Source organism: Mixophyes fleayi, chromosome 1 (genome assembly GCF_038048845.1).
Source record: "Mixophyes fleayi isolate aMixFle1 chromosome 1, aMixFle1.hap1, whole genome shotgun sequence".
NCBI lineage: Eukaryota > Metazoa > Chordata > Amphibia > Anura > Limnodynastidae > Mixophyes > Mixophyes fleayi.
The window spans coordinates 312,929,289-312,946,088 of NC_134402.1; the positions used below are offsets into that span (position 1 = coordinate 312,929,289).

General features: G+C 42.1%; 1 protein-coding gene across 1 annotated transcript; it reads left to right on the plus strand.

Moving 5' to 3' along the window:
• The first annotated feature begins 2,981 nt into the window (after positions 1 to 2,981).
• On the plus strand, positions 2,982 to 10,834 carry LOC142151229 (olfactory receptor 4E2-like). Its single transcript, XM_075206675.1, has 4 exons — positions 2,982 to 3,137; positions 3,855 to 3,932; positions 4,722 to 5,659; positions 10,705 to 10,834. Exons 1-4 carry the CDS (start codon positions 2,982 to 2,984, stop codon positions 10,802 to 10,804), a joined length of 1,272 nt encoding a protein of 423 aa, XP_075062776.1. The 3' UTR covers positions 10,805 to 10,834.
• The last annotated feature ends 5,966 nt before the right edge of the window (positions 10,835 to 16,800 follow it).

Genomic DNA, 16,800 nt, shown 5'->3' on the forward strand with positions numbered 1-16,800 from the left:
ACAGCTTGTTTTTTTGCAGTAGTGGCAACTCACCGCAGCAGGTCATGCAGCAGACTAGCCACCTTCGCAAAATCCTTAATGAACCTTCAGTAGTCCCAAACTAGTCTCAAAAATGCCCTCAACTCTGTCACCGTGTGAGGTGTCTTCCATTCCAACACAGCAAACACCTTATCCGGGGTAGGGCTCACTCCATTCTGGGACACCACATACCCCAGCTACTACAACCTAGGTTTCAAGAGATGGCATTTACGAGGCTTTAATTTCAAGCTGAACTTCCCCAGGCGCTGTAGTACCATGTCTAGCTGATTTAGGTGCTCTTCTACAGTAGGAGCGAAAATGATGATGTCATCCAAGTAAATCAGAAGAGCGTCAAAGTTCAGGTATCTTAGACATCTCTTCATCAGCCTTTGAAAGGTGTCGGGAGCATTAGTTAGACCGAAAGGCATCTGACAAAACTCAAATAGGCCCATTGGCGTAATGAAGGCTGACCTGCCACTGGTACTTGACAATATCCACTGGCGAGGTCCAGCGTAGAAAAATACTTTGCCTTTCCCATAGCGGTCAGCGACTCCTTGATTCGCGGCAGAGGGTACACATCGCGGACAGTACAGCTGTTGAGCCGCCAATAGTCCACGCAGAACCTAATGGCGCCATTTTTTTTTTGTACCAAGACAATGGGAGCTGCCCACAGACTCTTGCGTTCAGTAATCACATGGTTGTCCTGCATTTGCTTCAGCATCAGCTTCACCTCTTGAAATAATTTTGTCGGGACCGGCCAGTACCTCTCTCGGAGGGGCAGACTGTCTCGGGTGTGAATCCCATACTCTATTTGTTCTGTGTACCCGAAATCCTCCTTGCTTCTTGAGAAAACCTTCTGTCTGGCCCATATTATCTGTTCCAAACGGACAACATCTTGGGGTGCGATTCCTTCCATGGAGGCATTCATCTGTTCCAGAATAGCATGCCCACTCCACTCCCGGGAAGGGCTATTGTCAATTTCTAGCTGAATGCCATACCCCCTTGTTGTTCTACTTCCGGTTTAACGAGTATTTGTCAAGCCCCCGCGATATTGTCCACTTCAATGCTGACGACACAGGCAATGGTGGTGCCTGAACCAATTCTCTGGGTACAGTCCCGTACATTACACAGTCGCACAGGTACTCTTCTTTTAACCACCATGGCCAAGGCATGTGCCACTAAAGGTCTTCCCGTCGGGAGCTCAGGACCAATCAGTTCCACCAACACCACTCTTCCTTCTAACCTCCGGTGGGTTCTAGCCTCCATGTACTTCAGTACCTCTGACCAGGAAGTACCTCCATCACCTGTTGATAATTCGTCCGTAGGTAGCCTAATAGTTCTACCTCCATCTCACATACCTCTGAGTCGCACTGGCGCACCATCCTCTGGAAGACTTGCTGCACGGGCTTGGGCACATCCAATTCTCTCCAATATCGAGGGCCCTTAGCCAGAAAGAGGGCACGATCCAAATTCTGCAGAGCATTCATCCCTAGTATTGTTATGACTCGCCAGGCTCCCTGTCAGAGTAACTAGATAGATAGGTAGATAGATAGTTAGTCAGGGATAGTTAAGTAGGTAGTTAGATAGCCACATTGGGTGTTTAGATAGGTAGTTAGTTTAGCTCTAGATAGATTAGATAGATTAGTTTAGGTAGATTAGATAGGCAGATAGATTAGCTAGATAGATTAGATAGGTACTTAGATAGGGACAGTTAGGTCTGTTTTCTGTCAGAATCTGCCCTCAATCATGCTGTTTATTCCTATGTAGTGACTCACCTGGCCAGCCTGTTCCTCTAAGTCTACTCACCTGGCTTCCTCATTATCACTTGCAGCCTATTAGTTCTGCTCTCTTCAAATAGCCGTCTAATCCTGTGCAGGATTGTGGGTAATACGTTTACCATAGTGTTCCTGCCCCCTTGTGTTTACCCTGTTACCTGTTCCTGTTGTTTCCTGCCAGCTTAAGTGTATTCCCGTGTACCAGACCGGTTCCGTTCCTGACTATTCTCCATTGGATTCCTGGTGTACCGTCCCTGCATTTCCCGTGACTATTCTACTTTATACTCACCTGCTCCAGTCAGCTATCTTCCAGACCCCGGTAAAGCCGTGCTTCCAGGCATGGCTCCAGCGTGATCACCAGCTTCTCTGCTCTTCCTAACCTGTGTTCGGAGATGCAGCCCCTGCAGCATTACTGTGCTCAGATTTCTAGATCTCTCTCTGGCTCCGGACTCAACTTTGTCACAATATACAGACTGTATACATATATCACCATGTGCTGTAGCTATTTGCTCTCTCAAACTGCCTAAGAACTGTTTCCCTCAAATCTCCGGACTCTCATCGGTAAATCGGTAATGTGGGTTGTAGTTACCCCTGGCAACCACCTAAGAACTGTTTCCCTCAAATCTCCGGACTCTCATCGGTAATGTGGGTTTTAGTTACCCCTGGCAACCGCCTAAGAACTGTTTTCCTTAAATCTCCGGACTCTCATCGGTACTGTGGGTTGTAGTTACCCCTGGCAACTGCCTACGTTTGGTTTCATCATCTTTATCTATCACTGCAACTTCCTTTCCTTTCCGGACAAGCACTGGTACAGAAGCTGCGATGTTTCAGGGGACATCTCTATCAACTGTTCCTTAAATTATTCCAGTGGCCACGAGTGATAAATCAGTCTTGACACCATTCGCTCGGTGTCTCTCCTGACTCCCACCTGCACTTGAAAATCCATATTCTTGGTGGCTACGTGGGATAATTTACATCCTCATTTCTCTTTCACCTCTACTTTCTACCCTACGGCCTTGGTACTCTATTCCTGGGTTCTCTCCAGCCAGTGCACAACTCACGACCCTCTGTTTTTCTGCAGCCAAGTATGTCCCAACCACTAGGGGCAACAGTGAACACCAGGCTTTCGGAGCAGATTCCGGGTTTTGCTGTACTGACTGGTGGGCTCCTAACAAGTATAACCGGACCATGCCGGAGCTCTGTTCCGCCCACCACCAGAATGCCTTTTTTTCCCAAAGCTTGTCCACAGACTTCAGCGTCCATTCAAACCACTCCAACAACAGGGATAGGCAAATTGTTGGCTGCTGTCAATTTGATCCATGTTTCGACCCGGCTCTTCTGCAAGTGAGTGTAATTTTCCAGGTAACATTGTTCCGACATAGTAGTCACCAGAGTTGGTAATCGTAGGATTCGCTTCCCTTTCCTCCGCGCAGTGGCGGGCTGAAAAATACAATTCTTTCCCCCGCGGCCGCATCTGATAACATCAGATGCGGCCGCGTCAGCGCACAGGCGGCCGCATCACATGACAGGGCATGCGGCCGCGTCATTAATGATGCGGCCGCATCCCTTTTCATGAGATGCGGCCGCCTGTGTGCCCCCCGGCCACGCCTCTCCCAGCCCGCGTCTGCCCCCGCGGGTGGCCCCATCACCGCGGGGGACTCTAGTTTAAGGGATCCGGAAGAGCTGGTTTGGGGCAATTACGTGCGTAATGACCCAACCGTTGACACCTCCAACAGCAGACATTTGTTCTTGACCCCCTTGTGATCTAGGTGCGCCCCGTCAGCATCCACTGTGTTCCCCTTAATTTCCAACGATCTCGAGGCCGGTGGACTTCCTGTCGTAACTGCGCAACCTCTTCTTTCATGGCCAGCAGCGCTTCTTTCAGGTCTCTCACACAACTCTCTAGCGGGTGCGCCTCTGCCCGGATGGGTTACTGACTGGAAGAACTTACAGTGGGGCTACAGCATAGGGTCCGTAATGATCATTCTGATCTCGGGATACGGCCTCCGCTTGTATATCCTGAAACGTCAGATCGGCATTACCCCGCTCCTTATCCAGTAGGATGTGTCGGAGGAGCACGTTCCAGAGCCCCATAGCAAACTGAAGAACCTCATAGCCAAACATTCAAATGACCGGGAGGTGAGCCCTGATTGGCTCACCGACACGCCCACACCGGAAACAGCGCCACCGCTGCGGAAACTCCTTGGAGCTTGTCCCGCAGTTAAGTCCATGGCACAGAAAAATGTGACTGGAGACTGGGAAGTGACAAGAACACTGCTACCCTTCCTGTTTCTGTATGAGCAATGTTAAACAAAAACAGGTAGCAGCGTGTTTCTTAAATTATGACATATGTATTATGTACATATGAATTATAGTAACTTATTTTTATTTGTTTGATGTTTATAATTATTATTTGCTCAGACATGAGTTAAGATGCAATTTTTATTGAATAGATTTTTCTCAAATTTAATACGAGTGTTTGGATCAGACCAGGTTGGTTGTAATGCCACCAGGTAATTCATTGTCAAACTGTTTTCTCGGAAAATGCATTAAACATAATTTATAATAGATGTAACATAATTTATTGTATCTTCTTTATTTTATATTTAATACATTATTTTGTCTTTTGATGTCTTTGCAATGCTTGTATAATTATGCAGCTCGTTATGTAATTTTTTAAGTATTGCTACAGGTATTCATAGTAATTTAAGGGCCCTTCAGTGTTTTTCACTTTTGTTTTGTGTTGGATGAAATGCTCAATAACTATGTAACAAGGTATACAACACAGTATACTGAATAAATTAACATAGTATACTGCTCCTGACTGACACCCTTACTAAAAACTTTCTTTCCATTTATACACTACAGTTGATATTTGTGACAATGGATTAAATTAATAACATATCAGATTACATGGTTAACCCACAGAAATCTCATCCTTTGAGCACTACATCGGGGAAATTCAATGCAACGGAAGTGACAGAATTTGTTTTTTTGGTTTTTTCCTTTCCCCCCAGTCTCCAGTATGCTGTTTTCTCACTCTTCCTGCTGTTATACACCTTGCTTCTGTGTGGGAATATTGTGATCATGTTGACCATCAGGGCAGATTATCGTCTCCATAACCCAATGTACTTTTTCCTTGGTAAACTGTCTTTCATTGATCTTTGCTACTCATCTGTAACTGTGCCAAAGATGTTGGTAGATTTCCTTTCTGACAGGAAGTCTATTTCATTTAATGGATGCATCACTCAACTGTACTTCTTACACTTCTTTGGCTGTGCAGAATGTTTTCTTTTTACAGCTATGGCTTATGATCGCTATGTAGCTATCTGCAAACCACTGCAATATTCCAGCATTATGAGCAAACAGCTTTGTCTCTGGATGGTAGCAGTAACATGGACTATTGGCTTTGTTCACTCCAACATCCAGACAACATTAACTATGGGGCTGCCATTCTGTGACCCTAATGAAATTAACAGTTTTGTTTGTGATGTCCCACCTCTAATAAGGCTGGCATGTACTGACACAAACATGATTGATGCCATGATAGTGTCTAACAGTGGGATTGTAGCATTAGGCTGCTTTTTGACTGTCCTAATATCATACATTGGCATTGGTAAGGTTATCTTTAAAATACGAAATGTTGAAGGGAGACGCAAAGCATTTTCAACTTGTTCTTCACATCTTACAGTGGTAACTTTGTTCTTCGGACCCTGTGTCTTCATTTACATGAGACCATCCAAAACCTTTCAAGATGATGAACTGGTGACTGTGTTCTACACTGTCATAGCACCAATGCTGAATCCAATTATCTATACCTTGAGGAATGAGGAAATTAAGACATCCATTAAAAATCTCTGGAGAAGAAAAATGTATTAAAATTAATGAGAATTATTTTTATTTCAACGGTTTCATAACTGAAAATGTTTTAGATAAAGCCACAATGTGATCATGGGAAGAATTATTGTATAATGCACTCTAAAAAAATGTTCTATTTAAGTTTATTGAAGGACACTACTGGAAACATCTCAAAGCTTGACAATGCTAATAAAAGAGAGCAATGTTTTGCATTCAAGTTGCAGAGCACCTGTAAAATCTTTTTTATCCTATCCAAAAGGATGGATAATTTTGGACTCTTGTATGAGATCCCAATAAGGGAGTCAAATTAATTTATAATCTAATATATAAATGTCTAGTGGCGTGTGTTAGTCTGTCTGTCTGTCTGTGTGTGTGTGTGGAAAAAATAAAACCAAGCTGCAGCGCCACCTGCTGGGCGGAGTTATACACTGACCTACTAAATTCTTAGTGTGTGTGGAAATTTTTTTTTAGAAAGGGCTGAAATTTGGTATACTAAGATGTTTATAATTTGTTAATTTAATTTGTTAATTGTTAAAAGTGTTTATAAAGATTTAAAAAAAAAATATATATATTTCTTGAAGGAGAAGTGACAGTTGGGAGTGGTTGGTGGTTGCCAGGGGTGACAGTGGGTAGTGGTTGGTGGTTGAGGCCTGGGCTATGGCCCAAATGCATGACAAGAACCTTTTTAACACCTTAAGTAGCTTGATTTGACTAGAATGCATGAGTATCATGCACGGGTTAACTTGTTTATTATAATAATTCAAAACGATCAAAATATACTTTTATAATCTTTAAAAATAGTCACAAATCAATAAACTAGGTAATGATAGCTGCTGCTCTTCTAGTGGATTGTTGTATATCAATCTCTAAATACCTTGCAAAAGAGAAAACCAACAACTATGAAAAGAGGAAAAAACACTCATACCAAGTAATCATACCACCACAAAACCAACTAATATCATATAAACCACTTTATTAAAAACATATTTAATATAAAAAATGATGTCAGTTAATTAAAAAAAATATATTTATAATAAATAAGAATAAAAAGGATAAAAATTAAAAAGTCCAATAGAATTGCAATTAATAAGGACCCAAAATATATTTACTGATAGTCTATTATCTGATAGTCTATTATCTCATCCTACAGTGCACTTTTAGGGAAATATTTCCATATGTGTACTTTAAATTTGAAGCGAAACAAAAACGAACTCACAGTCAAATAAGGAGGACGGTATAATCCACTATTATGCCTCCACTTTGTGTGGTAACTAATTCACTGCTGGTACCTAGAAGCAAGTGTTCCGCTTCATCAGGGAAGAAATTGATAGCTGGACCTGGCAGGCTGTGACAACGATTAATAATTTGGGTTTGTAATTTACAAATTCTTCCAGCAGGAGCCACATTAACTTCATGGATATTGCAGTAGAAGAGAGAGACATAATTACAGAAACATTTCAAAAAGAAGTGGATAGCAATCACTTTTTGAATATAAAAGTTGCCATCTAGACAGTTGGAAGAATAATATTCCAATGGGACAACTCCTAAGACTGCAAAGAAATTACACTTAAGATAAGACTTTTTACCAACAAGGCCGATTCGCTGTTGAAATCATTCTCAGATCAAGGTTATGCACACCAAATTTCAGAGAAAGCATTTTCAGGAGTAAAGAACATAGATAGAAAAACATTATTAGCCAAGAAACATAAAGAGAATATTTTTAGAAAAGATGAAGAATTGGGTAGAAAGGAAAATGTGATGTTCAATGACCAATTCAATTCTTATTGTAAACAAATTAAAGGTATCGTACAAAAATATTCTTCCATTCTTGAGTATGAGTATTGAGTATTTTAGGCCAATCGTTAAAATCAGACAGGCTTTCCGAGAATGTATGGTAGAAAATCCTGTATAATTTTCACATATGTTCAAAACAGAAAAACAAGTTTGTGTTCTTAGATATCACAAGAGAGCTATGCGATCAGAAGTTTATGAATTGTTGGTCTAAATATGTGGTGTAACTGTTAGAATGTAAATGTGGGGCTCAGTATGTGGGCAGAGCAAGAACTTTGAATATTAGATTTCTCAAACATAGGAGAAATATTTTGATGGGTAACAGCACACACAGTCTAAACTATAAAATAGACTTCTTGTTAACGCTCCCTATGGACAGCTGCCGTATTGTAGACATGGATACCAGCTCACACAGTCTAGTAAAACATTTTATACAAAAACATAAACATTCCTTGGATGGTATAAAAGTAGTTGCCATAGAACATATAAAATCAACTATAAGAGGAGGAGGTAGCTTTGCTTCCCTGAGTAAGAGGAAAGTATTCTGGATATTCTCATTGAAATCTTTGTACCCAAAAGGGTGAAATGATTGTGTAAAACTCAGTATGTTTTAGGATTCTTTTTCATATGTGTAGATACAGGTGTGTATACACTCAATATATGTATTTAATTATATGTGTAGTTGGTGATTACATATGTTGGTATGTTTGAGCCCATGATATTATAATCAATTCTCTTCTTAAATTTCTATATCTTTTTATTTTTACTGGTGCAATAGTTGGTATAAATATATTGGTTAGTATAAGGATGTTTTTTTACACTGTTAGATTGTTTCGATATGATTAATGAGAGAATAATGAAGTTTGTTTAATATTTAATAATAGATGTAAAATGTTAAGATATGTTATAACATTTATTATACCTAATATATAATTAAGTGTTGAATATATCGATATGAGAAATGTAGCTTAGGGGGTTAATGAACCACTCTGGGGTTCGCCCTGAGCTATGCCAACCTATACGCGTGAGACATTGAAATGTCTAGCGTGTTGGGACACGAGTTTGAGGTGGACCTCGTCCTCTAGGGCCATTATATAGATGATTTATGTTTAGTTTGGAAGGGGGTGAAGCACATGCACTTGATTATTGTTAATTGTTTAAATAACAATGAGTATAATTTTAAATTCACATATAAATACCAAACACAGATTGTGCCACGGAGGGGTCCCTCTCCACCTTTACCCTTTTTGAAAAAAGTTGACTGCAATAATTATCTACACTAATCTAGTGCCCATTACGTGAAATGGAAGTAAAATATTCCAAAGGGGCAGTTAATGTGGTTAGGCAGAAATTGCTCCAATGAGGAGGTATTTTTACAACAGGCCAATTTTATACCAAAACATTTTCTGGACCGTGGTTACCCTCTTAAACTTATACAGCAGGCTCTTGAAGAAGTGAAAACAATGGATGGAAAAGCCCTTGTAATTTCTAATTCAGCTAATAATAGTGGACATATTCGAGATGGGGCTATAACACTATTAAAGACATTAGATATAAGAATGCTAATAACCATGAATGGTCATTTATTTCCAAATAGAACAAATTTTCGTTTAATATTAAGAGGATCATCTGTTTAAATTACTCTATTTTAAGACAGGATCCAATACTAAAATCACTTTTACCAAAGAAGCCAACAGTGGTTTTTAAGAAAGCTAATAACTTAAAAAACATTCTAGCTCCTAGTTTTCTCAAGCCTGCAATAGATTACAGGAAGAGTGAAACATCCAGGAGGCAGGATTCGAATTTAGAGTCGAGTAGTTGTGTTGAAACACATAAGATGTTGTTTCCCCTATTCCTGATGGGTGTTGCAGATGTGGAGGTCAACATTGTATTACCTGTAAATATATTGAACACAGAACACAATTTGTTATATTGAATTCAGGTGATATAGAGTATAAGATCAGGGGTTTTATCAACTGTAATTTAATATTTGTTATCTATCTATTTACTCAAATGTAGTTGCAACCAGGGTCGGACTGGAACTAAAAAACAGCCCTGGAATTTAAAGCACACAGGCCCACCTCTGTTGATGAATATGAAAGAAACTGTGTGTCGCTGCACATTAAATTTATCACGCTCCTCCCCAGCCACATCACGCCACCCCCCAGGCACATTACAACACCCCCAGCCCACTGTATTTATCTATGCTTCTGTTGCTGCTGACATCCATCAGGATGGGAACTCCCTGTAGAGTGAGCAAGGAAACTCTTAGTCTCATGAGATTACCAAATCTCATGAGACTTAGAGCTCCTCATCTTGCTCTGTAGGCTGTGTCCTGTCTCAGGCCTGGGAGCAGCTATCAGCTCCCTCCTGCTTACCAGAGCTGGATTAAGGCTTGGGGGGGGGGGGCCCGGGGCACTTAAGACAGGTGGTCCCCTATGCAGGGCCGGTGCAAGGTTGCCCGGCACCCTAGGCAAAGCTTAAGCTTGGTGCCCCCCCCCCCCCCAAAAAAAACCCATCTATTTTCCCAGCCCCTAACACACTTAAAAATAATAATTCTTACCTCCTCTTGGCTGGCTAGGATGCAGTCCAGATGTCTGACGCAGCACTGATGTCTGATGCAGAATGCTGTCCAGGCGTCACTTCTGCCCAGGAGCAAACACAGGATATCTAGAAGGGAGGCTCCAAATGCTAGACTTCAGAACAAAACAAAGAAAAGAAAACTTGACATCACTCACCGGTTACACAATGACATGTACCCCGCTGCCCACCAACTTCTCTCTCACATGCCCATCTGCCCACTAGCTGTTCTCACATATGTCACCCCTTGCCCATCAGCTTGTGTCACATATGCTAGCCACATAACACCAGCTTTACTCACATGCCCCCCTGCCCATTAATTCCTCTGTTGCTGTCTATTAATGTATTCTGTAGATGATATATTAAATATACTAACACATGCAAATAAATAGAGAAAGGTAAACTAAATGACAGATAATCTAGACCGTTCTATTTTATTTGCATTTGTTAATGTATTCTGCTGATGTAAAATTAATTATACTAATAGAGGGCAACAAAGGAGAGCCAAATAGAGGGCAAATACTAAAAAACATAAATAGTTCCTTAACTATCCTAGAGTAGCCCCAGCAAGGTGAATTAAAGCTGTGCTTCATTATGCATCGCTGCATTTTGTCATGACACTATTTTAGTACAAGACCCCATAGTCTCTAACTCAAGGACATTTCTAATTGTAATCCCCCAATTCCCTATTTTCTCCAGCCTCCTCTCCCTCCCCAATATTCTGTAGCATCCATTCTCCCCCACACACATTTTCTGTAGCATCCATTCCCCCCTTTCTGTAGCATCCATTCCCCCCCTTTCTGTATCCTCAATTCTCCCCCCTTTGTATAGCCTCCATTCTCTCCTCTTTCTGTAGCCTGTTCTCTGCCCCTTTCTGTAGCCTCTGTTCTTTCTCCCCCTTTGTATAGCCTCCATTCTCCCCCCTTTCTGTAGCCTCCATTCTCCCCCCCCTTTCTGTAGCCTCCATTCTCCCCCCCTTTCTGTAGCCTCCATTCTCCCCCCTTTTTGTAGCCTCTGTTCTCTCCTCTCTCCCTCTATTTGTAGCCTCCATTCTCTCTCCCCCTTTGTATAGCCTCCATTCCCCCTCCTTGTATAGCCTCCAATAGCCTCCATTCCCCCTCCTTTTATAGCCTCCATTCCCCCTCCTTGTATAGCCTCCATTCCCCCTCCTTGTATAGCCTCCATTCTCCCTCCTTGCTGCAGCCTCCATTCCCCTTCCTTGTATAGCCTCCATTCCCCCCCTTGTATAGCCTCCATTCTCCCTCCTTACTGTAGCCTCCATTCCCCCTCCTTGTATAGCCTCCATTTCCCCTCCTTGTATAGCCTCCATTTCCCCTCCTTGTATAGCCTCCATTCCCCCCCTTGTATAGCCTCCATTTCCCCTCCTTGTATATCCTCCATTTCCCCTCCTTGTATAGCCTCCATTCCCCCCCTTGTATAGCCTCCATTTCCCCTCCTTGTATAGCCTCCATTCCCCCCTTTTGTAGCCTCCGTTCTCTCCCCCATATGTATAGCATCCGTCCCCCTTCCCCTCCTGTTTTCTGTAGCCTCCACTTTCCTGTACTCACTGTTTCTTCATTTTCTTTCCTTTCTCGCTTCTTTCTTCTTTCTCTGTCCTCTGCTCCTCTACACTCGCAGCGGCAGGCGGCAGCGTCGTGACGTCACTACCCGGCGCCAGAAGCCGGGAACCAGGCGCCAGGTAAATTTTCAAATGCTACAGTGCAGCACAGCATTATTGCAGGCGGGCGGGCGATCTGCCCTAGGCGATCGCACCACCAGCATTTACTTCTAAATTATTACTGGGTCCCCTGCTTCAGTGCCGCCCTCCAGAGCCCGGCGCCCTAGGCAACTGCCTAACCTTGCCTAATGGGAGCGCCGGGCCTGCCCCTATGATGTAATATGGTTATAATTTTTGCCAAATTTTAGCCAAATACACAGGTAATACTGTGTGCACTGCTGTTAGGTGCACACAGCTCTGCCTTTACGAGCAGTACAATGTGAAGCGGTACTGCTTGTGAAGGCAGAGCTGTGTGTAAATCCTGACTAAGCAAGACAGTCACCCAAATTCGGTATTGCCCAACCAGATTCAGGATAGTTGACAGACGGTCCTGCTCTCTCCTACCTGTTCTTGTCACTTTTACTGTTGTCTTTAGCATAGTTGCTGCTTGTCTGTATCCTGAAATGTTGGTTCCCTATTTGGAAAAAAAAATGGGTACATGAAATTTAGAAAACTCCAACCACCCCAGGTGTTAAATCAAAGCACCCCTGTTTAATAATTATCTCCAACTCAAGCCCCAACATTAAAATTATAGCATTCACATATGATAAATAGATCTCTTTCCCTCCAACCAGCCCCAACATTAAACTGAGTATTCCTATTTAATAAATAAACCTATTTCCGTCCCTCCAAACAGCACCAGCAATAAATTAATAGCATTTATGTTTAATAAATATAACCATTTCCTAAAACCATCCCTGGCATTAAATAATTCATATTCACATTTAATGAATACCCCTCCTCTCCAAACTCACTCCCACATTAAATCAATAGCCCCAAACCACCCCAGCTTTAACTTAAAGGTCCCATCACTCCATCTTAAATTAATACGCCCCACTATTAAATTAAATTGCCCCACCAACACCCCACAAATAAAATAACACCCATTATAGAATTAGCCCCCACCTACATTCCATTAAATGAATAGCCTACCTCCAACCACCGTTATATTAAGACCCCCCCTCCCTTCCTTTACTTATTACACTATCATACCCCCCGCCATTTGCACTGTATAAGAGACTCTTTTGTCTGCCTCTGGTGCTATTCTGGCCCCATGGGACAGCAACTGTCATGGGGTGTGTGTCCTATGCCAGGGCTGCCAACTCTGAAATGTAAAACAAGCCTAAACCAATCCTTAAAAGCCTAAACAAAGCCCAACTTACTAACTACCATACAATCTCCCAGTGATAATGGCAGTGCACTCTAGTGACCAGGTAACCCACCATACAATCTGCCAGTAGTAATGGCAGTGTGCTCTAGTGACCAGGTAACTACCATACAATATACCAGTGATAATGGCAGTGCACTATAGTGACCAGGTAACTACCATACGATCTCCCTTCCCTCACACTTACCTTGTTCTATCTGCACTGTGTAGGAGACTCTTCTGTCTGCCGCAGGTGCTACTCTGGCCACATGGAACAGCAACTGTCATGTGGTGCGTGTCCTATGCTAGGGTTGCCAACTCTGAAATGAAAAACAAGCCCAAGCAATCCCAAAAAGCCCAAACAAAGCCCAACTTACTAACTACCATACAATCTACCAATAGTAATGGCAGTGCTCTCTAGTGACCAGGTAACTACCCTACAATCTCCCAGTAATAATGGCAGTGCACTCTAGTGACAAGGTAACTACCATACAATCTACCAGTGATAATGGCAGTGCACTATAGTGACCAGGTAACTACAATACAATCTACCAGTGACAATGGCAGTGCACTATAGTGAGCAGATACCTACCATACAATCTCCCAGTGAAAATGGCAGTGCACAATAGTGACCAAGTAACTACAATATAATCTCCCAGTTATAATGACAGAGCACTCTAGTGACCTGGTAATTTGCACAAGGATTCTAGTTACCAGCTAACACGGAGAACCGGTCATGACCACCATGCATCTTATACTACCCCCCCCCCCCGTAATATTGGCAATGCACCTGGTGACCAGGTAATTACCTCAATGCTCCTACTTACCTGTGTAGTACCTGCTATATCTGTTGCTGCCTAAAAGCTTAAGCTACCCTGCAACTATGACACTCAAGCACCTGGGCCATGGTATCCCCAACCAGTGCACCCCTCATCTTGCCGCTGGCAGTGCCCCCGCTCACACCAATCAGGTAGGGCCACTGGTGACTGCGCTCCTGAGCATCCAGATTCCCTGCTGACCAGGACAACCTGTGGTCAGTGGGATTTAGAGAAGAAATACATCTCCCACAAGCAACACTAGAATGCAGAACCTAAAGCAGCGAGAAGAGCCACACTGCAAATCATGCCGGGATTTGTAGTTCTCTGTGCCTGCCATTGCTCATGCGTGGCCTCCAAGAGCATGTGAATTGGTAGGAATTGGCAGCTTGGGACATGTGAGAGTTGTGACATTATGTGACTGCTAAGAAAAAAAATGTGCCGCCAGGAGATGCTGCTACTCGGGCAGACAGATCGGCCCATCTAGCCATTAGCCGTTCTGGCATTTGCCAGAAGTGCCAGATGGCCAGTCTGCACTTGGATTGGTGCTGCTATAATGTGTGAAGGACAGGGGGTCTGCTATAATGTGTGAAGGACAGGGGGACTGCTATAAGGTGTGAGAGAAAGGAGGACTGCTGTAATATGTGAAGGACAGGAGGGGGCTGCCATAATGTGTGAGGGAAAGGGAGGCTTCAATAATGTGTGATGGATAGGTGGGGCTGCTATAATGTGTGAAGGAAAGGGGGACTGCCATAATGTGTAATGTAAAGGGTGTGCTGCTATAATGTGTGAAGGAAAGGGGGTGCTATAATGTGTGAAGGATAGAAATGGGGGCTGCTATAATGTGTGAAGGAGAGGAGGGTTACTGCTAGAATGTGTGAAGTAAAGGAGTTTGTGCTGCTATAATGTGTGAAGAAAACGAGGGAGGCTGCTATAATGTGTGAAGGAAAGGAGGGGTGTATGCTACTATAATGTGTGAGGAGATGGGGGTGTATGCTGCTATAATGTGTGATGAAAGGGGAGTATTTTGCTATAATGTGTGAGGAAAGAGAGGTGTATGTTGCTATAATGTGTGAGGGAATGAGGGGTTCTTAATATAATGTGTGATAAGAAATAAGGGAGGGGGTTGTCTTAATAGCACTTGGGTGGGAGGAAGGCTATTCATTTAATGGTGGAGTTTATGTGGAAGCTAAATATTTAATCAGTGCTTTTTTGTTTGAGGGGTGATTTAATTTATTGGTGGACTATATAATTTAATAGTGGGGCCTATTAAATTAAGATGATGTGAAGGGACCTTTGATTTAATGCTGATGTGATTTGGGGCTATTAATTGAATGTGGGGCTTAGTTTAGGGAGGAAGATTATTTACTAAATATTAATATGAATTATTTAATGCCGGGTAATATTGAACGTAAATGCTATTAATTTTTAACTGGAGTTGGTTTGAGGGATATAGATCTATTTATCAAATATGAGCACTATTATTTTAATGTATAGGATGGAGGGAGGCCTAATTATTAAATGTGGGTGCTGTTGATTTAATGCCAAAACTTGGTGGCGTTTTATATATTCATGAACCAAATATTTTTTCCAAATAGGGCCTCCAGCATTCCAGGATACAGACAAGCAGCAACTGAGTTAAAGACACCAGCAGCCACAGGGACTGAAAGTGACAAGAACAGGTAAGAGAGAACAGGACAGACTGCCAACTGTCCTGAATCTGGTGGGGCAGTCCCGAATTTTGGTGGCTGTCTCGCTTAGTCAAGATTTGGTCCCATAACAAGGACAGTTGGGATGTATGTCCTACTTCACACTGTACTGCTCATGAATGCAGAGCTGCGTGCACCTAACAGTAGAGCACACAGTTTTGTCTGTGTATTTGTCTAAAATGTATCTAAATTGATAATCCCCCTGTCAGGGCCGTCTTTCCGACTGGGCACAATGGGTAGGTGCCCGGGATGAAATAAATATATATATATATATATATATATATATATATATATATATATATATATATAATCACTTTTTTGTTTTACATATACATATAAATATAAAATCACTCATTTTGTTTTACACACATATATATATATATATATATATATATATATATATATATATATATATATATATATATGGGCCCCGGTGCACTGCTTTGCTCGGGGGCCCATAATGTTGTTAAGATGGCCCTGATCCCTGTCTTAAGTGCCACGGCACCCCAGAGCCTTATTCCAGCTCTGGTGATACTTTAGTGGTCCTTGCATTGATCCCATTGTCTGCCTTCTACCTCGCACTGGTCCCATTCTCAGATTACTTTGTTGAACATATGACCAGCCCCCATTGCAATGACAATATTATTAATCCTGCCTCTTTTGGAATTACTATATCACCAGCAAACCCTCTGTCCTCCCTGCACTGTTAATTCAAACCATCCCTAATCACTAGGCACATTTAAGGCTCATACTCATTTGTTATACAAGAAGTGTTTTCTTGCAAATGCTATTTCACCTTTATGGTGATCGCACCTGGACAGCCATTTATAATAAGGATTATTTTCATGAATTTTTGAAACACACAGTACACATATTTATATACTGTATAGAGAGAGAAATTTGACTGGTAATTTGTATCTCATGATGTCAGGGAAAGATGCAACAGTGCATGAGGTGGTCATATGCTGCTCTGGCAGAATGATGTTAAACTTATTAAACAAAATAAGATATGTTTCTATGAAGGAAATTTTGGCAGGAAGTGCTAGTAGACAACTAAACAAGTTGGAGTACAGAGGCATAAACCAGTCGCAAATAATGCAAAAGCATTCATGTAATTTTCTAAGCAGGAATGGCAGCTTTTGCCCTGCATTGCTTTAGAAATGTGACTACAACCACATTCCAGTAGTTCTAAATTCCACCTACTTTTGTGTTGGCCCCACCAACAGTTGTTTTGGTTCCGCCCACATGCAGCCACTTCAATCATTTTTTACAGGGACACTTTAAGTTCCCAATCCACGCTTGTACACAATAAAAAGTGTACTAATGTTTA

Excerpts from the sequence above, each read along its gene's own strand:
- LOC142151229 (XM_075206675.1), top strand. The coding sequence starts at position 2,982 with ATGCCGGAGCTCTGTTCCGCCCACCACCAGAATGCCTTTTTTTCCCAA. Across the intron at positions 3,138-3,854 it reads TCGACCCGGCTCTTCTGCAA|GATGTGTCGGAGGAGCACGT; the intron begins GTGAGTGTAATT and ends CTTATCCAGTAG. Across the intron at positions 5,660-10,704 it reads ATTAAAAATCTCTGGAGAAG|TTCCCTATTTTCTCCAGCCT; the intron begins AAAAATGTATTA and ends GTAATCCCCCAA.